Source organism: Rhincodon typus, chromosome 28 (assembly GCF_021869965.1).
Source record: "Rhincodon typus isolate 14 chromosome 28, sRhiTyp1.1, whole genome shotgun sequence".
In the NCBI taxonomy this organism is placed as follows: Eukaryota; Metazoa; Chordata; class Chondrichthyes; order Orectolobiformes; family Rhincodontidae; genus Rhincodon; species Rhincodon typus.
Window position 1 is genome coordinate 23,106,007 of NC_063359.1, and position 22,108 is coordinate 23,128,114.

Genomic DNA, 22,108 nt, shown 5'->3' on the forward strand with positions numbered 1-22,108 from the left:
CCTGTTCATCCCTGAGCCACATCTGTAATTGCTATGATATCCCAGTCCCATGTTCCCAGCCAAGACCTCAGTTCATCTGCCTCGCTGGTTAGGCCTCGTGCATTGAAATAAATGCAGTTAAATTTATCAGTCATACCTCGTTCTCTGCTTTGTTCCTGCCTGCCCTGACTGTTTGACTTGCTCCTTTTCCCAACTGCACCAGTCTCAGACAGCTGTCTTTCCTCACTGTCTCCCTGGGTCCCAACCACCAAACCTCCTCCCCCTTACTAGTTTATATCCTCCCGAGCAGCTTTAGCAAATCTCCCCGCCAGTTAATTAGTCCCCTTTCAATTCAGGTGTAATCCATCTTATACAGGGTCACTTCTACCCCAGGAGAAATTCCAATGATCCAAAAATGTGAATCCTTCTCCCCTGCACCGGCTGCTCAACCATGCACTCAACTGTGCAATCTTCCTGTTCCCACCCTCACTAGCTCGTGGCACTGGGAGTAATCCAGATATTACTACCCTTGAGGACCTAATTTTTAAATTCCTGCCTAACTTCCTATATTGTCTCCTCAGAATCTTGTCTTTTCTCTTCGTATGTCATTAGTTCCAATGTGTACAATGACCTCCTGCTGGTCTCTCTCCCCTTTGAGAATATTCTGCATCCTCTCTGAGATATCCTTGACCCTAGCGCCAGCGAGGCAACACAGCATTCTGATGTCTCACTGTCATCCACTGAAACATCTGTCTGAGCCACTGACCAGACAGTCCCCTATCATAATTGACCGCTTGGAATCTGGTGTACCATTCATTACATTAGAGCCAGTCTCGGTACCAGAAACCTGGCTATCAGTGCTACATTCCCCTAAGAGTCCATCACCCCCTATATTTTCCAAAACAGTATACTTGTTTGAGATGGGGATAGCCACAGGAGACTCCTGCACTATCTGCCTCCCTCTCCTACCTTTCCTGGAGGTCACCCATCTACTTGTCTGTATTTTAAGTTTATTTCCCTTCCTGCAATTCCTATCCATCACTCCCCCTAGCTCCTGTAAATTCCTCATTGCCTCTAACTGCTGCTCCAACCAATCCATGTGATCCGATAGGATTTGCAACCAAACACTCTTCCTGCAGACATAATCATCAGTAATTCTCGCTAATCTCCCATGTCTGACAGGAAGAGCACATCACTCTAGTTAAAGCCATCTTTGCATCTTAACAATCTACAGATGCAGAAAATAGCACAGTCATGGCTTAATTCTGCTCCCATATCTAATGGTGTTACGGATAGGAGTTTGGTTGAGTGGCAGGAAACAGAGAGTTCGAATTGACAGGAAGTCACTAGTGGTGACCCGTAGGGATCTGTGTTGGGTCCTCTGTTATTCACAATATTCATTAAATACATGGATAGTGGCATTAAAAGTCAAATATCCGATTTTGCTTCAACACAAAATTGGGTGGCATTGTAGACTGTTGACAACAGCATAAAATTACAACAACAACAGGAACAAAAACAAAGTTGCTGGAAAAGCACAGCAGGTCTGGCAGCATCTGTGAAGTTAAAAATAGAGTTAACCTTTCAGACTCGAAACATTAACTCTGATTTTTCCTTCACAGATGCTGCCAGACCTGCTGAGCTTTTCCAGCAACTTTGTTTTTGTTCCTGATTTACAACATCCGCAGTTCTTCCGAATTTATTTAGCATAAAATTACAACAGGATATTGATTGATTAGGTGAATGGGCAAAGTCGTGAAAGATGGATGTAAGATGAACTGACGGGACAGATCCATACTTTGCAGCCCATAGTAGTAGAAGCATTAGCAGTAACATTCCCACTATGCCACTGCTGGAAGCTATGTACATATCAATCGGCACACCAATGAATGGCACCTGCATTGCAAAGGTTTGGTGAAGAGTGATTGAATTCTGCAGCAGTGCAGGGATAGTGAGGGTGTAAGGCACTTAAGGAGCACTCTCAGAATGTAGAATAACTCTATGGTATTCACCAGGGTGTGGACTCCCTGATGTGAATCTCATGTTTTTAATACAAGGACAATCTTAATTCACACATCCAAGTGTGTGATGTAATGGAATTGTTCACTGTATCACTGCTGCTTTTGCATCAATGTTTGTATAGGGTATGGTTTGTGCACACATGTTACTTTTTACTGAGGTGAGGATAGCAGAGCCAGTTGACAGGAAAACAAAATACTTTATTATTTTTATGTTTAATGTATCTATACAAGTCAATACTTGAAGAATGTGGCATTCGGCAAAGCAGAGAACTGACAGCTATTGTCTAAATGAAATAATACCAAGAAAGGAAAACGTCTCTACCCAGCTCAAACATCTTTGAAGCAGGTGGCAATAAGATTCTCTCTGATCTCTCATTGGATCATTGTCTTCAGCTGTTTAACAATCCTCCTGGCCCACTTTGAGATTCCTCACCCTCATCTGCCTTGTCTGAGGTTTCCTCTCACCCCTTCACCTCCTCAGCCAACACATACCCCAAATGGCGACTGAGATTGTGGAGGGTGCAGAGACATCCTGTCAGGGGGTATACTGCATGGCACATGCTGACTGGTCCCGGTGTTGAAATCTCATCTTCAGGAGGCCTGTTCTTCAATGGCCCTGGTCAAAGCATGGCAGTAGTTTGAAGATTTCTTAGCAGTTCCATCAGCTAAGTGCAGAGGGATATCCCATGTTGTCTAGCAACCATCCTTATATTGAGGGCCTCTGGAAGAAGCTGACATCCTGAACCACTCCCAGATGCATGAATTGTGGCGTTCCCTGGATATCTAATGCAGAGCTGCATTATTGGGCTGCTTTGATCACAAATGAATTGAACATTAAAGAGAAGTGGAATCTCTTTCAGGGTTTCATGAAGAGTGCTGGTTCATGATAACGTGCTCTGATTACAGTGTGGGTGCAACCAATTACATGCTAGACCTCAAGAAGCCAGCATTGACTGAGAACCCAGATGCCATTGTCTGTTGGCCTCCACACATCGGTAGGGGGGTGAATTAGATTAATTGGCAGCTCTTGTGAAGACAGCAACAGTACCATCCTGGATACAGTGATCAGTGGATAGCTGTGAAATGCCACAGAGCTCCCCTGTCACTCCCTGGAACGATCAGCTGGCAAAGAAATGAAGGGCAGCTGATACCTTTAGGAAAACTGTCACAGGTTTGTCACCCATTCGCTGTGACTACAGATCCTTGTTCAGCAGCTGGCACTGGTGTGACAATGGCTTGGGACATGCTTAGTCATCTTCTGCACTGCATAGCTCTCATTTTCAGATAGCTGGGCCTTATGGAGATCTTAATCTGTACAAGAGCTGCAGTTGCTCCCCCTGGAGGCTGTGCAGAACCATTGTTGTCTCTCGTGTCTTCTGCAGCAGCTCGTTTGCAGTAAGACCATTAGAAGAACTGCTAGACTGAGCTGCCTTCTCAAGTGCAGCAGATCTCCAAATGTAGCAAGTGAAAGTACACAGTCTTAGCAAAGGGGCATCCTTCCCCATGAAGCTCCAGGTTATGCCTCACAGAGGATAGTATTCCACCTGATCAAGCAGCACGCACTCCACATGATCCTGTTTTGATGTGTTTGAGGGGAATGCTTTGTGTCACCAACGCCACAGAAGCTTGGAGATATCTCCTGCCGCAGGATTACCTTCAAGCCTGACTATACTTAATCCCATGCTACAGCAGTCATCTTGACCTTATGGAAGTTGACCTGAGGAAGTGACCATGTCACCTTGGAATTGAGCCACTGCCAGGTGGACACTCCCTCCTCCCCTCCTCTCTTCCTCCTAAGCCTACCAGAGGATCCCTCTCCCAACACCCTACATGTTATGTGTGAAGATACAGCAGCTGCAATGTGATGGTTTACAATCCCAGAAAATGTATCTTGACCAATGGGTTTTGAGTGAATGTGCCTATCTCTATTGACTATTGGCATCTTGGTGTGAACTCCAAAGTCAATCAGAGCACAATGTCCTCTCACTCAGTTTGTCACAAAATGAAGTCAAAATTGGACAGTATGAGGAAAACATTGTGCTAATTAACAACATGGTGCTAACCCTAACCCTATTGCAGGTAGAGACACTACCAGTGCATCACAAGAACATGTTGATATGGATGATATGAGAAAAAAAATGGTATTTTTAATGAATGGTATGAGGAATGTTCTGCTCAATAGTGAAGGCAGATGTATAAGCATTGTGTAATCAGCTGAATCTGGGTGACCTCACATTCCAGTTGTGAATTCCACCCCATTTCAAAAAAGCAGGTACTTAGTTCTCCCATGTTCCCTCTCAATTAGGAAGACATTAATTGGGAAAGGAATCTTAATTCTGGCAGTAGGGTAATTAAAGAGATGCAATTACATGCAGATAGACTTCTCACTACCACCTAAGAAGGGTGGACTTACTTGCAAATGTTTATCTCAATGCTGAGAAGCTGATTTTTGGACTCTTGTCTGATTGTGCTCACCATTATCCTTCCCACACCCGGAAGTGGAAAATCAAGCACTTAGTTAACTTTCAAAAGACAGGTTTTACAAACCACATTTCCATACAGGTAAATTATGAAATCAATTTGTCCTTATATTCTTATTTGGAATTGTTCCATTAACAACAATATTTGTACATTGCTAACAACATTCACATAGAGATAGAGCTTCAAAGACTTCACCATGGGTACAATTTCACCTCACTTCAGGAAGCTTGTTAAGAAGACATATTTGACTCCATTCCCATGGCAATAGAAACCACTGTCTGCAGGGGCAGGGTGTTCAGAAAGCAGATCACACTGGCTATCACTTTGCACTTTCAACTTGCCATCAGCAGGCACTTGGGAACAGTTTGTTCTCTCATCTTATTAACTATGCAGTGGACAAATCATGGGGACGACTCAGAAGCAAAGAAAATAATTTTGACACGAAAATGAAGCAGGATAGCTATAATCAGGCAAATTTCATAGCAATCTTCAATAGTTTTACTGGCATGCTTTGTGCTATTGGGAAAAGATTCTCTTCTCCCCTTAGACCACTGTTTCAACACTGGGAAGTGGGAAGGACTGCAGCATATCTCGGATTTTGCAAGCAGGAATTCAACTCCTCCAGAGTGTCCGAAACTGTTTCTGGTGTCATAGTCACTCATTGTTATAGCCTCGTCATTTTTTTCTAATTAATATGATAAAAAGGGAATTGAATGTTTCAGAGATAGTAGGAACTGCAGATGCTGGAGAATCTGAGATAACAAGGTGTAGAGCTGGATGAACACAGAAGGCCAAGCAGCATCAGAGGAGCAGGAAGGCTGACGTTTCGGGCCTAGACCCTTCTTCAGAAATGGGGGAGGGGAAGGGGGTTCTGAAATAAATAGGGAGAGAGAGGGAGGCGGATAGAAGATGGGATAGAGGAGAAGATAGGTGGAGAGGAGACAGACAGGTCAAAGAGGTGGGGATATAGCCAGTAAAGGTGAGTGTAGGTGGGGAGTTAGGGAGGAGGTAGGTCAGTCCAGGGAGGACGGACAGGTCAAGGGGACGGGATGAGGTTAGTAGGTAGGAGATGGGGGTGGGGCTTGAGCTGGGAGGAGGGGATAGGTGGGAGGAAGGACAGGTTAGGGAGGCGGGGACGAGCTGGGCTGGTATTGGGATGCGGTAGGGGGAGGGGAGATTTTGAAGCTTGTGAAGTCCACTTTGATACCACTGGGCTGCAGGGTTCCCAAGCAGAATATGAGTTTCTGTTCCTGCAACCTTCCGGTGGCATTGTTGTGGCACTGCAGGAGGCCCAGGATGGACATGTCGTCTGAGGAATGGGAGGGGGAGTTGAAATGGTTTGCGACTGGGAGATGCAGTTGTTTAGTGCGAACCGAGCGTAGGTGTTCTGCAAAGCGGTCCCCAAGCCTCCTCTTGGTTTCCCTGATGTAGAAGAGGCCACAATGGGAACAGCGGATGCAGTATACCACATTAGCAGATTTTCAGGTGAACATCTGCTTGATGTGGAAAGTCTTCTTGGGACCTGGGATGGGGGTGAGGGGGGAGGTATAGGGGCAGGTGTAGCACTTCCTGCGATTGCAGGGAAAAGTGCCGGGTGTGGTGGGGCTGGAGGGGAGTGTGGAGCGGACAAGGGAGTCACGGAGAGAGTGGTCCCTCCGGAAAGCAGATAAGGGTGGGGAGGGAAAAATGTCTTTGGTGGTGGGGTCAGATTGCAGATGGCGGAAGTGTTGGAGGATGATGCGTTGGATCTGGAAGTTGGTGGGGTGGTACGTGAGGATGAGGGGGATTCTGTTTTGGTTGTTATTGCAGGGAGGGGCTGTGAGGGATGAGTTGCGGGAAATGCAGGAGACACGGTCGAGGGTGTTCTACCTAGCTACCTAGAATACACCTCCTCCCACCCACCTTCCTGCAAAAATGCCATTCTCTATTCCCAATTCCTTCGCCTCTGCCGCATCTGCTCCCAGGATGAGGCATTCCACTCCCGTACATCTCAGATGTCCTCGTTTTTCAAGGACCACAACCTCCCCCCCTCAGTGGTCGAGAACGCCCTCGACTGTGTCTCCGGCATTTCCCGCAACTCATCCCTCACACCCCCTCCCCGCAATAGCAACCAAAACAGAATCCCCCTCATCCTCACGTACCACCCCACCAATGTCCGGATCCAACGCATCATCCTCCAACACTTCCGCCATCTGCAATCCGAACCCACCACCAAAGACATTTTTCCCTCCCCACCTTTATCTGCTTTCCGGAGGGACCACTCTCTCTGTGACTCCCTTGTCCGCTCCACACTCCCCTCCAGCCCCACCACACCCGGCACTGTTCCCTGCAACCGCAGGAAGTGCTACACCTGCCCCTACTCCTCCCCTGTCACCCCCATCCCAGGCCCCAAGAAGACTTTCCACATCAAGCAGATGTTCACCTGCACGTCTGCTCATGTGGTATACTGCATCCGCTGTTCCTGTTGTGGCCTCCTCTACATCGGGGAAACCAAGCGGAGACTTGGGGACCGCTTTGCAAAACACCTACGCTCGGTTCGCACTAAACAACTGCACCTCCCAGTCGCGAACCATTTCAACTCCCCCTCCCATTCCTCAGACGACATGTCCATCCTGGGCCTCCTGCAGTGCCACAACGATGCCACCCGAAGGTTGCACGAACAGCAACTCATATTCCGCTTGGGAACACTGCAGCCCAAAGGTATCAATGTGGACTTCACAAGCTTCAAAATCTCCCCTCCCCCTACCGCATCCCAATACCAGCCCAGCTCGTCCCCGCCTCCCTAACCTGTCCTTCCTCCCACCAACCCCTCCTCCCAGCTCAAGCCCCACCCCCATCTCCTACCTACTAACCTCATCCCACCCTCTTGACCTGTCTGTCCTCCCTGGACTGACCTATCTCCTCCCTAACTCCCCACCTACACTCACGTTTACTGGCTCCATCCCCGCCTCTTTGACCTGTCTGTCTCCTCTCCACCTATCTTCTCCTCTATCCATCTTCTATCCACCTCCCCCTCTCTCCCTATTTATTTCAGAACCCCCTTTCCCTCCCCCATTTCTGAAGAAGGGTCTAGGCCCGAAACGTCAGCCTTCCTGCTCCTCTGATGCTGCTTGGCCTTCTGTGTTCATCCAGCTCTACACCTTGTTAGCTTGAATGTTTCAGTTCTGGTTTTGATGACATTCTGCACTTATTGGCTAAAAGGGCTGATGAAATGCAACTTACATGTATAGAACGTAGTCATTCTTCCCTGGCATTTCAGGAGAGAAACGTGGTTGCAGTGATTCATAGCATAGCAGGAGTATATGCAGAACATAATTACCAAATAGAATTCTGTCTTATTTGCGGTGCTTGAGACAATTGTAGACTGGGTTGTGTGGTAATACGAAATAATGTGTGACAGATAAGCTAATGAGGTTTGTGTCAGTTCTCCTTTTTCCTACATGATATTCAATTTTAAAGAGACTGGTTGGACAGTCACCTTCTGGCAATAATGGCAGAAGCTTGGGTGAAAGTTCTTTGGCTATCTTATAAAACTAATGGTTACGTATATGTAGAATCCAAATATCCTCCATAATAATATAGAATCCTCCGAAAAACTGGGAACAAATCTCTTTGTTTACCTATTTCTTTTTCTCTCTCCCTCTGGGCACCATTTCATACCAAATTCACTTCTCACCCCATACCCCCTCCCAATCATCAGCATAAATACCACCTTTTCCAGCTTTTCTCAATTCTGACAAAGGATTACTGGACTCAAAAAGGTAACTATGTTTATCTCTTTATAGATGCTACCAATTAGCTGAATTGCTCCAGCACTTTCTGTTTTTGTTTCAGACATACACCCAATTCGGATGGAATGAGAGAAATGGAGACCACACGTCATCACTAAAGAAGTAATACATAAAAGGGGGCATGAGTAAAATCTAATTTGGGCAAGAGAACAAAACAGGTACTAGCAGATCAGCCATCTTCCCACCCAACTTCCTTTCCACTGATATCCAGTATTGATAGATTATAGTCAATATTACTGATCTTACAAGTAGAAGTCAGGGAGCTCTGCAAAGAAAGCCAATAGAAAGCAAAATCAGCCAAAATGCATATGAATGGTTGAGTTTCAATCCCCTGTCTTGTGTCGCTGCCAAAGTTGATTTTCAGTCCCAATCTACCCGAAATTGTTCAGAGTGGCACTGAAGTCCAGACAAATGGAGTAAGGGGGAAAGGGATTCACTTAGCCAGAATGGTTAACAGAACTCACACGACACATTTATAATATTGAAATGGGGCAAGGCCTCTGCTCTCCATCTGAACTCCCCAGCCAGCTGAGCTAACTGACCATCAATTACATTTGTATAATCTGCCTCAATGTCACTTTTGGGAGTTTGGCTGAGGGACTCTTTCTACCTCCATGGGAGTTCTGTCAGAAAGTACGCATAGGATCAAACAACAGCTATTGTTGAGGCCTGCCATGAAGAAGTGACTGAAGAGGTGAGTTTTCTCTTTACCTCTCACAAAAAATTGCTTTTCATCGCAAGAGAATTTGAGTTCAGAAGAAGGGATGTCTTACTGCAGTAATTATAGGGTCTTGGTGAGACCACATCTGGAGTAATACATGCAGTTTTGGTCTCCCTACCCAAGAGAGGACATACTTGTCACAGAGGGAGTGCAGCAAAGGTTCACAAAGCTGATAGCAGGGATTGCAGGATTGTCCTCTGAGGAGAAATTGGCTTGAGTGGGTCTGTAGTCAGTGTTTAGAATCATGAGAAGGGTTCTGGTGTCTATAGCTGAACAAACTAGATGCAGGGAGACATTTCCGTGGGTCGGGAGTCGAGAACCAGGGGTCACAGTCTCAGGATACAGGGTTGATTTAGGATGAAGATGAGGAAAATTTCTCCACTGAGAGAGCAGTGAACATGTGAAATTCTCTACTATAAAAGGATATGGAAACCAAGTCACTGAAAATATTCAACAGATTTTCTTTGGATTTTAAAGGCATGAAGGGGAGTGGGCGGTGGGGTTATTGAGATTGGGGATCAACCACCATTATAATTGAATGGTGAAGCAAGCTCAAAAGGGCCAACTGGTCTACTTCTGCTCCCAGTTTCTCTGAATCAAGGGTGCTTCCAACTTCTTGACCCCCTGATTCTGCTGGGTAGATGCCTATATTGTGCCACTACTCATATGACACTTACCCTTAATAGTAAAAAGATCCCATTTTTGAGATTTGTAATATGGTCATGGTGGGGACAGAGTGAGGGGTGGAATCTATATTAATTATTTTGCTGTTGATAGAATAGTAGACACCTCAGGTCACAGACCTTTGAAATTGCTGATTCTCTGACTTTAACTTTATTTTACAGTTTTTTTTTATTTTCTCCATGCTGACTTGCTTTGGGTGTAATGGGCTGCAAACCTTTTAACACAACCTTGTGTTTGACCAGCAGGAGAGGCACTTATAAAGGGCACGATAAAAAGGCAGCATAGTGAGCACCACTTTTTAAACTAAGATACAGTATTGAGAAGAACAATTTGTACTGCCACATTCTGGGACTTATCATTACTGTCTTAATATAACTTTTAGACACTACCTCAATAATAACCTGTATCTCTTCTCCCAAGCCAACAAGATTTAACAATCTGTAGTTCACTCAAAGTCAGTACACCGTTTCTTCAAACTCAAGGCTTCTATTTCATGCATATATGGACAGTCATTTCTAACAGACTGCTGAGAGAAGCTGCTCATCATATTTGTTGAAAATGTGGCAGAAGTACTCAGATGTCACACAGATGCACACACAATTTCCAATCTCAGCAAAATCACAGTGGTTTGTATGCCTCTTCAGTTAAAAATTAGGTTAAGTTTGATGACAAATTAGTGCTCAAAGCCAAATATTTATAAATCCAAAATGGACAAGTTAGACTTCATAAACATTAAAAGGACAGTATCTGGGAATACAATTCAATGTCTGTGCCACGTCCACAGCATTAGTGATTAAAAAATTAACGTTTGTCTAATTATGGTTACTAAAAGGAAAGTGAAATATTTGTCGAATGCATCTATGGATACCACCAATTCCAAATAGGAAGGTTCTGTGACACTTTATATTATTTCTACTTTCTTGTTCCTATCTAAATAAATGCAAGCTTTCACTTTGTACCTTTAATTAGATCATACTTTATTTAATATTGTTGTGCCTTGACACCCTCAGGACTGCCAAAATTTAGCTCAAAATCAAGTGAAATGTTCTGAGTAACAGTTATATTTGTTTTGTCTAAGAGGAATAGGTATGTGCACAAAGACAAAGCTGGTTTTACCAGAGACTTTCTGGCGGTTAAAAAGCCAACAACTGCAACCCAAAGACATGACGGGTTTGGAAAAGTCATCCAGCTGACGCACATTAGAACAGACATAATCATCCCGATTGTACTAAGCCGAAACACGGCTGCTTGTTTCGGTTCCACTACCACTATCTACTTTTAAAGAGAAAACTTGCAAGAATTATAGCAATCAACCCATCTTGTAACAGCCTGAAGTCATAAAATATTGGGTTTCAATATTGAAAATATTCGAAATATTTTATTTCAAAATCCAAAAGGTAATTTCCACATTTGTTGTGTTTTATAATTTTTAAAGAAGACAATTTGTTTAAATAATTAACATTTGTTCAGGAGCTTCCTATGATTCATTAAATACAGTAAGAGCTACTCTAAGCATTAAATTACTCCAAAGGTCAGGCCTGGACTGCACAAACACATTAATGTATACTTCAAATGGTCTCAGATCAAATCTGTAAATAAAATATTTTTGTTGAGTTAGTAGGGCAGAGGTGTCTACAATTGATATCAACCACTTATTGATATTCCGTAACTGAAGATATTTTATTCTTTTTAAATAATTCATTCATGGGATATGGGTGTCCCTTGCCATTTATTACCCATTCCAAACTGCCCCTGAACTTGATAACTTTCCTTCAAAATGGCCTAGAAAGTTAAGACTCAATCATATTACTATGGGTTTGGAGTCACACACAGGCTAGGTAAGGACAGTAGTTTTTCCTTCGCTAAAAGACATTAATGCACCAGATGAGATTTTACAACAATCAGTGATAGTTTCATGGTTATTCATAACTGAGACTAACGTTCACTTCTGGATTTTTTAATCAATTTAAATTCCCCCCAGTTGGAATTTGAACCCATTTTCCTAAGGCATTTGCCTTGGTCATTGAATTACTAGGCCAGTGACATTACTACTAGGATTTCAGAGAATGTATGGGAGAAATAGTAACTTAATTCACCCAGCAGGTAACTGATAATATCCAACAGAACACCAGCTTTCTACCTGTTCAATTTTAGTCCTGGGTTAATTTCAATGAAGAAGAAAAGCATACCAGTGCAAAATGGATGGTCAGCTCAAACTGAATGTTTTCCTTTTGGGGAAGTTTGGTTAAATGACTTCATGCCATACTGAATATAATTTCCTATAACTGACCAGATAATATGCAAGCATACAGTTGTTCTATTTCACTGTTTAATAATAAGATTAAAGTATGTTGCTTACCAGGACTAAATAAGAGGAGAAACTTAAAGCAGACAATATCCCTTCTATCGACCTGTAAAGACTGCAGTTTAGCTGCCAGTTCCTGGGCTCTCAATACCAAGTTAATGAGAGTTGCTCCAGCTTGGTTGGCAATTGTGGATAACTCAACCTGAATGAGAAAAGAGTTTTTGCAGTTTATTGTGCTTGTTGCTGTACAGAATTGCACTGCTAAAAAACTGAACATTTTCATACATTAGATCAAGTAACACACTCCTTGATAGAAGATGCACCCAGATGACGCTGCCTGAAATCCTGCTTTTCTTAGAGGAAGGATAGTATTATGGTGAATTTTATCAAAAATCCACTAAGTGTCGATTTTGGCAAATTTCATTCAGGATTTCTCTCAGTGAGCCCTCCTGCTATCTTTCTAAACTTGTCTTATTACCTGTCCCCATGATTTATAGTTCCCTGTTCATTATATTGTCACACTCACTGGCCACTCTACAGACCTCCCAGGTTTCACAGGGTGGCTTCAATTTTGATAATGAGGGTTGGGGCTTGCGGACTGAAGGCCAGCAGGATAGCCTGCTTGGATCCTCCTTCCCAGACCCCTTTCCTGATTGTGACAATGCCAATGCCTGCACTCATCTCCCAGGTCACGGCAGTCTGCCTCCTTCCCTCACCTCTCCAACAAAACCCCACTCCTTCTCTTCCACCATTCACTCCCACCACTGGGGTGTCCCTTCCCCATTGTGACATTCACCCTACTCCTATCTCCATCCTGACTTTTGCAGAGGCAACTATATCTGAACTCAGGGGAAGTAACTCTTTGCTTTTTAAACTCAAGAGAGTATTAGTATTAACAATTATTAGAGGAGGAGAGATATACAGAGAATCTTTTGCCAAGTCAAAGGAGTTTCCAGCAACTGTGATCTCATCAAAGAGAACACGTGGCCAATTACATTGAAGAATTCTCTCAGGAAATAAACCAAGACGTACAAACGGACTGAATGTTTCCCATTCAATTTTCCAGAAGGTATCAAATTCAGAACCTGCCTCCAAGACTACCATTCAACTAAGGACTGCAAGCAGCTTAATGAAATGGGAGGGTAAATCACCACACACAGGGGTGCAAGCAGCCTTCACAGCTGGTGCATTCAGAGGGTTGCTGCTGAGGATGAAGGAGCTGGCCAATATTTCTTCACCCTGAGCGCTGACTGATAGCAGTCTCAATGAGATAGTAATTTAATTGTCAGCCTCTGTTTACAAATGGCCTTTAGCATGCCATTATCACCATTTAAACTTCAGCTTGTATGTCACTTTCATTCTTGACCTCTGCTGTGCACTCGCTTCTTGGGAGTTGGCTAGTTACAGAATACAGACATTGCAAACGTCCCATACACTACAGGTAAAATTCCAACTGTTAATTACTTCCTGGACAACCTCAATTGTTTTCCAGGTTGCTGGCATTGCATTCGATGTGTTCCTGGGAAAAGGGGTTGGTGGGAGAACTTTCTGGCAAGTCTGCCTTATAGATTTCCTGTGCCCTCCCGCTCTAAATATTACATCTGTGGAGAGCTGAAAAACTATTCAGTACGGGCCTGGTCTGTTATTGCGCAAAGTTAAAATTATCTCTACTAAATATTAACTAGGAATTTTATATGAGTTAACATTTCAGGTCCAGTGACCCTTCCTCAGAACTGATGGTAGCTCATAAAACATCGGCTTATATGCAGAAAATAGCGGGATATGGGGTAGGGAGTAAATGATCGGATAGAGCCTGAAGAGAGAGAACAGCAGTTGGATAGACAATGGAGTTTGTAAACGATCTGACTTGGAGGGTGAATAGTTGTTAGTGGGGACTGTTAGTGACTCTCAATAGGTAGTGTGTGATGTCAGGCCATTGATAACAAGGCCTAGTGTGTCGGGTAGGGGGCTAAGATATGGAAGAGTTTAGGCCCTAAAATTAATTTGCAGTTCAATTTTAGGGCCTAAACCCTCCCATGTCTTAGCCTCCTATGCCACATACCAGGCCTTGTTATCAATAGCCTGCCATTACACACTATCTATTGTGAGTCACTAACAGTCCCCACTAACAACTATTCACCCTCCTAGCCAGATCGTTATCAATTCCTTTGTCTATCCAACTGATCTTCTGTCTCTTCAGGCTCTATCCTATCGTTTACTCCCTACCCCATATCCCACCCTATTTTCTGCATATAAACCAAGGTTTTACGAGCGACCATCAGTTCTAAGGAAGGGTCACTGGACATGAAATGTTAACTCTGATTTCTTTCTTCAGATACAGCCAGAGCTGCTGAGCTTTTACACCAACTTCTGTTTTTGTTCCTGATTTATAGCATCCACATTTCTTTCGGTTTTTGTTATGAATTTTATATTTCTCATTTCATTAATTTTGCCAAAGAAAGGATTGTGCATACAAAGCAAGAGACATTTATCTTGGGTTGCATTTTGTGTTTGTTCAAGCACCGAAAGAAAAGTAATGGTGATGGGGTAGAGTCAACATTTGTTTGTCATTTGCTGACCTGCTCAAAACTAGCATTGCCAGACATCTGGACATTACTTATAGGACTCCATTTTATTTTGAGAATTTGAAACTTTAAAGTTTTTGAAGTTTTAAAACAATTAATAAGTTTTACAAACCATAAGTAACAGAATTCTCACAGGTTTAGGAATGCAATTAATTGGATTCATGTGTTAATTCTAGCCTTTGTTACTTTTATGCTTAAAACAGAACGCTGATCATTTTCAACTAAAATTAACAGCAATTTATATTGTCTACCTAGTGGTGACTGTTTCCCAAACCAACTACTATAAACATGAGCATCAAATCGAACTTTCGTGTGGGAAACTATGGACTTAAAGTTATTGCAGTGCACTGAGGTTTGCTGAAAAGCTATCGCAAATGCTTTTGACTATGATTTGTGGCCACATTTAGTCTATCTGTAGATCAGTGTTTTTCTCTGATACAGAAACAAGACAGTCCAGCACATAAGGAATTTACAAAGAATTACTTGACTATTTTGCGTCTGCTAAAAGAGTTTTATTTTGTCGACATTATACCATTTTTGCGAGTCAACATGTCTGAAATGCAATGATATGTGTTCATATTAAAACAGCAATATAAACTGTAATAAATATACATGTGAAAAAACAAAAAATTACAGGAGTGCAGTGACACTTCATTTAATGTTAATCTAAGACGTAATGATGGTCTATTTATAAAAGAAGTATGAGACTATGGTTTATTTGGGTTCTGAATAGTCAAAACTTTATAAAGTACATGCAAATCTTTGACTGCTGGCCAAATCTGATCTAGTTTTCATGAGTTGTCTGCAGTCAGATAGTCACTGGTTCTCAATCAACAAGAATCCAAACCTAGATTTTTTTCATCCTAAACTGGGGATAGCGAAACAACATAAAGAACCTGCTCCCAATCGTTTCCTCAATTGTATGGAGCTGACGAACTGGACAACTCTGCTCCACCCCAAAAATATCAAGCTCACCAAAAAAGAATACACCTGATGGTTTTAAAATAGTTATTATTAAATGAGTGGCTGAATTGACCAAAAATAGAACTTCCTTGAGAAATTCCTTGAGAATGGACTGGTGCAGTCTCCACCAAGTCAACTCAAGGAAGAAGCAAGTCCTTTGGACTGCATGTGCCTGCATGGCCCCTCTGTTGATGCCCAAACAGCTGCTTGGCCAAAAAAAGTGTGCCAGAAAAGCTTTGGGTAGATATGGAAGAAGGGTAGAAAACATCTTAGGTTTGATTTTGTAATTAAAACCAACAACTAGCTTAGTTTGCAAACAATGCAATTTTGGCTGCACTCCAGAAATGTTTCACAGGCCATAAAGGACTTTACAAGGGGGAGGGGTGGGGGAACCAGGCTCAAGGGGCCAAACAGACTACTCCTGTTCCTAGTTCTTATGATCTTATGATCCTGTGGTCAGGGAAGGAGATATGTAAATGAAAATTATTCCTTGCAATAAAGCACCAAAGGTTTAGTGGATGTAACCCTTATTAATACTGAAATTTACTGTGTATCCTCCGTCAAACATTGTATTTTTATTGAATAATGAGTCAGACACCATTCTACTATGGAACCATTGTAAAGTTCATTACCTCTTGGCCTGTCACCAGAAGAAGACTGTTTTCCTTCCCATGGTGTACTTGTCTACAGATATGGTCCAGTACCAACAACTCACTCCAGCAGTTTTGCAGTAGTTTCATTTGATCATCCACCTACAAGTCAACACATTGCATTGTCAGGTTAGAATTTCAGCTGATACACAAACAGTCTTTTAAGAGTCGTCAGCTCTCAGGGTGGAATCATGTTTGTTTGAGACCAGATGTAGAGACAGGCCTACAAACAGGTGATATTTCAGGGTCTGTCAATTTCTTTTGCACAATTATGTTCTTCTAAAGCTCATTACATATGCAGCAATAGATAAAATGTCCAAGTTTTATGGGTGGGAAGGCAAGACATTCTGCCCTCCGCCACCTTTGGGGCTCCAACCTGCAGGCACCACTTGTAAAAGGCCACCGATTCGCTCTTTGGAAACCTAGAAAAATTGCACAATCTTTTCCCACCATCCCACACACCCCTGGAAATATCAGAAACCAGCAAAAATTGGCACTGCACTTTAAAGATGACTGTATAGAGATTCCCCTTAAGGTTGCCCAGGAGAGAAGGGAAACTTTTTTTCCCTCCAACAAGAGGCCATCTTAACTGATGAAAGTAGCCTGAGAGAAGTGTCTGTGAATATCAGTATCCTTGAGTCACTAATGAGAATGTAGCTGTCGTGCTACAAGAAGATGAACAATTTTTTGACCTCTGCCAGGGTATGTACCAATGCCTATATAATGCTTCATGCCTTCATTAGTGTGAGTTAACGCTGTAAGAATGCCACTGCACAAGACAGTCACACAAGACTGAGTGCCAACTGCCTCAATCTGATGCCTCGTGTGCAAACAATGTCTTCACTGCAATGCAGTTGCTAACGTACAAACATCTGCCTGGGTTCATACTTAAAACAACACTCAGCAGCTCACACACCATCATCTCACTGATCTTTCATCTCAATGAAAAAAATGTGCACATCTGATAGCTTTATAGCAAAGGCCTACATGAAACAAGGACACAACCATAAGAGATGGCTTGGGGTGATCACATCTTGGGAAGCTCAAGCGCACATAATACAGTAATATATTGATTTTCGCCAACTATCTTCTTTGACAACATTGTACCATATTTCATTCAGAACCCTTAACTTGTAATTTCCTTCATGAGAAACCACATCCAATTTACTGGTAATGTACATGGACAATCACAGCTCTAGGGGCTGAAATTGCTATTTGTATCTCGAAATACAAGCGAAGTGGTCATATACCCATGTTGATGTATCATAATGTTTCTCACCTTCTGCAAGAAAAGAACATATGAAACAAACATGAATACGTACAAGCCAGGTGGGGGTGGGGTTTGTGGAGTTCTGACATTAGACTCCTCGTCTTTGAGAAGCAGGCCATTGAGTTGGCAGGACAGCAAGGGGCTTGTGACTGTGATGAAGGGGAGATTGAACATCCAGCACCATCTGGCCAGCAAGCCTCCAATTTGCTGTTCTCAGCCCTTTAAACATCAACCTCTTCATAAAACCTTGGGTCAAGATGGTGGCTGTCAACACTGTTTGTGTTTTTCTGTGCATCCTCTGCATCCCATTCCCAAGCCAGGACAGAGGAAAACAATTCATACTCTTGGGTGATACATGAATGTCTCAAAGGTTGCACTATTAAGACACCCTACCCTCCCACCAACATAGACATTCACGTTGGTGGGTAATGTATATGGGAGGCTCAGGGTCACATTCTGGTGAGCACAACAGTGACAGACCTGCTGCTGTAGCAAGAAAAATGGGTATGGTCTCTGACACACATAGGATTGCTGGGAAACAGGCCCCAGCACAGATAATGAGCCTCTAGACTCAGCTATTACGGAACTGATGGTGATGCAAATGGATACAGGGGATGTCTGGCAGTGGGCAGCAGCATGGTGGCTCAGTGGTTAGCACTGCTGCCTCACAGTGCCAGGGATCCAGATTCAATTCCACCCTCAGGCAACTGTCTGTGTAAAGTTTGCACATTCTCCCTGTGTCTGCTGGGTTTCCCCCCAGTGCTTCAGATTCCTCTCACAGTCCAAAGATGTGCAAGTCAGGTAGATTGGCCATGCTAAATTGCCCATAGTGTTCAAGGATGTGCAGGCTAGGTAGATTAGCCATGGGAAATGCAGGATTACAGGGATAGGGTGGGGGTTCGGGTCTGGGTGGGATGCTCTTCAGAGGGTTGGCGTGGACTTGTTGGGCTGAATGGCCTGTTTCCACACTGCAGTGATTCTAAGAGGTACCAGATCAGGTACATTTGGAGTTAAAAGCAGAGCAGAGGCCTCCGCCCAAGTTCTGTCTGATGAGCATATGGCTGCCTCCATTGTCTGAGTGGCCCTGCTGTGGAGAGCCAGGTACAGCAGAACAATCATAATCTGCCAGATGAGTGTGAGGCCCTTTACTCAACACAAGGATGCATTCATTCATTAGCTAGGCGAGAGAGGGCGGGGGGACCTTGACCTCCTTCTTGGTGCTTCTTTCACTCAAGGTGTGAAGGAGTGCCATTGTGCATTGGTACAGAGAGGAGGAGTGATAGACAGGCATCCAAGCACTGTCATCACAGCACACTCCAGAGGTACACAACTACACCATCCCTCCATCTGCCAGGGACCCAAACACTAGCATCATGTCAGGCCCAAGAGGTTATACCTGCACCTATGCAGGAAATCCCTATCGGGCTGGAAGCCTCTATGCCTCATTCAACCAGAAGGCACCCACCAAAATTATCTGAGACAAGCTGTCAAAGTAGTCACCAGGCTTCCTGAAGCTCAGTTATAGCTGTCAAAGTAGCAAGGAGCACAGAGGCTAACATTCCCTGCTGCCCTTAGGGAGGACAATACCTTCTGGGAAGCAGGAATGTAAGTGAAATGTTTAAGTTTTGGGAGTCAATCGGCATATTTGAACCCCTCTCCAATTCAGTGCTAGATGAATATCGGACATTTGCAAATGTTGGTTTGAGTCATATAAGTTCAACCCTCTGCAATCCTTCATTACTCCATTTTAATGCTCTAAAGAGAAAACTGAACAGGAGGTCACTAGTGCAAAGGAAACAAATTAACTTGGTATTATTGGAAAAACACAGACAATGGTTTAAAGAGAAAAGAATCAGGTATTCCCTTGAGGGCTAGTGGAGCTTATTCAGCTTTGCTCTGCAATCAGTGCTTCCCTTCAGTGCAAAAGCCTTAACTGACTGCATGCACAAGAAGATTTTTCAGTTCCTGTTTCACTCAATTGGCTGTGTTTGCATTGTGCGGTAACACATGCAAACAGATCTTATGCCACTGCCATTGTACTGCCTATTCTCTGTGAGGCCTTCTTTTGCAAGATGATAAAGAGAAAAATAGTGGATATTGATTTTTAGTTTGATTTGTTTTTAGTCTGATTGTGACCCTCTACATGTACAGAACACACTTACTATCGCTGTAGAAAGCCTTCTCCTTGCCTCTGGCCTCCCCTCTGTCCTTCTTCAGGTGTTCCCTTCAATTATCAGTCCTTTCACAATCTCCTTTGATATTCCTGCTTTTCCTCGTGGTTAGTTGTTTAGCTCAGTTGGCTGGATGGCTGGTTTGTGATGCAGACTGATTTCATCAGTGTGGGCTCAGTTCCTGCACCTGCTGAGGTTCCACAAAGGATTCTCCTTCTCAACCTCACTCCTCACCTGAGGTCTGGTGCCCCTCAGGTCTAACCACCTGCAGTCATCTCTCTCTAAAGAGAGAACAGTCTTATGGTCCTCTGGCAATAGCAATTTTACAGTTTACTGTTCATTTTATAGCTACTAAATATTGCTTAATCCATATTTCTACTTATACACTATTTTTCTGTATTTTTCTGTACAAACCAATTTTTGCCAGGAAGGGTGTGCTGGTAGACCGCTCTTTGGACTACAGCATGACTGGGAGATTAAGCAGAGCCACACCAAGCAGGACAAGCTGCTAGAGGAGGGAGGAGAAGGATCAAGAGGGAAGGGGGTGGCAAACTACTCTTTTTTGCCATAGCTGTAAATTAAGAACCATTTTGAGTGTTACCATAATTTAAATTTACCATGCACCGACTCTTTACATTCCCTCTCTCATGGCCATCGCATCACTGTGTTGGCCTCAATATAAGCATAAAAGCTGCTACAAAATGAGCCAAATTTCTAAATTAAACCATGCCATATCCCATACAAATACTAATTAAATTTGCCTTGTGCACTGACTTCTTCCTGGTGCCTTTATGTGTCATCATCCTCCTTTGGTGTGCTACCCCAATCTCTGCTAGTGAAAGGCTGACAATTTTCAGTGGAGTTCACTGCTGATGACTTTTGAGCACAACCCCTAGCAGCTCTGTGCTGAGTAGGCTTGGCTTCCAACTACACTATCGTGGCATAGGTAAAAATTAGTCAGGACAGGCTGGCTGACAGGCAATGTCAGAACAATGGTAGGTTTTAGGAATGGCATCCTGAGAGAAATTGATATTGCAGGGAGCCACTAGCCATTGCCTGAATGGTGCTCCAGCTCTCCGAGTAATCTGATGGTGGACAGATTGCAGGACAGCTACAACATCTTGCAAGCCCCTTTGAGCACTGGTACCTGCAGCCATGATGGCAGCAGTCTGAGCCTGTATGGCCACAAGTTGCAACTGTATGACCTCTGTCTGAGTTTATACTGCAGCACTGAGACTTCTGTGGAAGGTGTTTATTCTGCCATGAAGGCCAAGACATTGGCTATCAAGCACAACAATATGGATGTCTCCACATATTTGCCAATGGAGTTGGCCATCACTTCCACCCTGAGAGGTTTTGGCTTCAAGCTCTCTGCAATATGTTTTGCCTACTCCTCGATGTTTCCTGACAATACATTCTTGGTGTCTGGCAGATCTGGCACTGTGCCAAGCATTTCATTTCATCAGCCTTGCTTTGTAACCTGGTCCATGGAGGTCCTCTGCAGAACCTGTGTGTAACTGGCCCTCCAGTAAGCAGGTATCGTCACTATGCTTGCCCATTGCAGTAATTGCACTGTAACCAATCTTGTAACTGAAGAAGCAATACCTAGGTACCTTTGTACCTAAGATAGTGCTGTAAGTGGCGACTTATAAACTTTTCACTGTACTCATTTGAGTACGTGTGACAATAAAGCTAGTTCAATTCATTTTAATGCAATTCCATTATCCTAGTCATAGGCCCACTGATGTGCAGCATCTCAACATGTGTAGAGTCCTTCTTGATGCTATCCTCTGCACTTCAAGCAGTGTCAGTCTCAGCAGGTGGTTGTGACTGCACAATTGTGAGTGTATCTCTATCATTATTTCTTCTTGGTGATCCTGCACTGTGGTTGGTTGTAGCCCTAGGTATCTATCTAAAAGGAAAAATGGTAAAATGATAATGCTGTGGTGAAGGGAGGAGTGAATTTAAGGAGGATAGTCCTTGTACATCTGCAATCAGAAGAGAGTGGATGATAAAGGGGAAGGAGAAGTAAGATGTGAGAGTACAAATAGATATGATACCATATAATCCTCAATGGTTTCAGCCTCACTGTTGACTACAGGTTTAGCAATGGCCTTCCCAATAATTGACAGCACAGCCACCTCTGTAGGGGTTCAGCTATACAGGCACACCCAGGGCCTGGGACAGGGTGGGTAAAACCAGGGTTGTGCTAGATATATGTCCTGATTGCTAGAGATTGTTGGTAGGTGAGCAATCAGGGTATCATTGATTGAGGAATATCTGAGGTCCAGTTGGTAGGATATGATATTTGAGGATTAATTCACTGACCTTGACCATTGGTGTGAGGTTATTAAACTCTTGTGACATTGAATCCAGGAGCAGGAGTCTTGAGCTCTCATGGCTTTCTATTCCCAACATTTTTTCAACCTGTGTCTGGAGGGCTTCCTGTTAATGTAGAATATCTCTCCTGCTTTTTATCTCAGCCAC

General features: G+C 43.4%; 1 protein-coding gene across 1 annotated transcript in view; it reads right to left on the reverse strand.

The window, feature by feature from the left end:
- Positions 1-22,108, reverse strand: part of LOC109916369 (nuclear receptor subfamily 5 group A member 2-like) — a 99,348-nt gene that overhangs the window by 15,935 nt on the left and 61,305 nt on the right. The window contains exons 5-6 of the mRNA XM_048613808.1: positions 16,163-16,282; positions 12,037-12,184 (exon numbers count right to left, since the gene is read on the reverse strand). Coding sequence (XP_048469765.1) covers positions 12,037-12,184; positions 16,163-16,282 — 268 coding nt within the window. The remainder of the gene's footprint in view (positions 1-12,036; positions 12,185-16,162; positions 16,283-22,108) is intronic.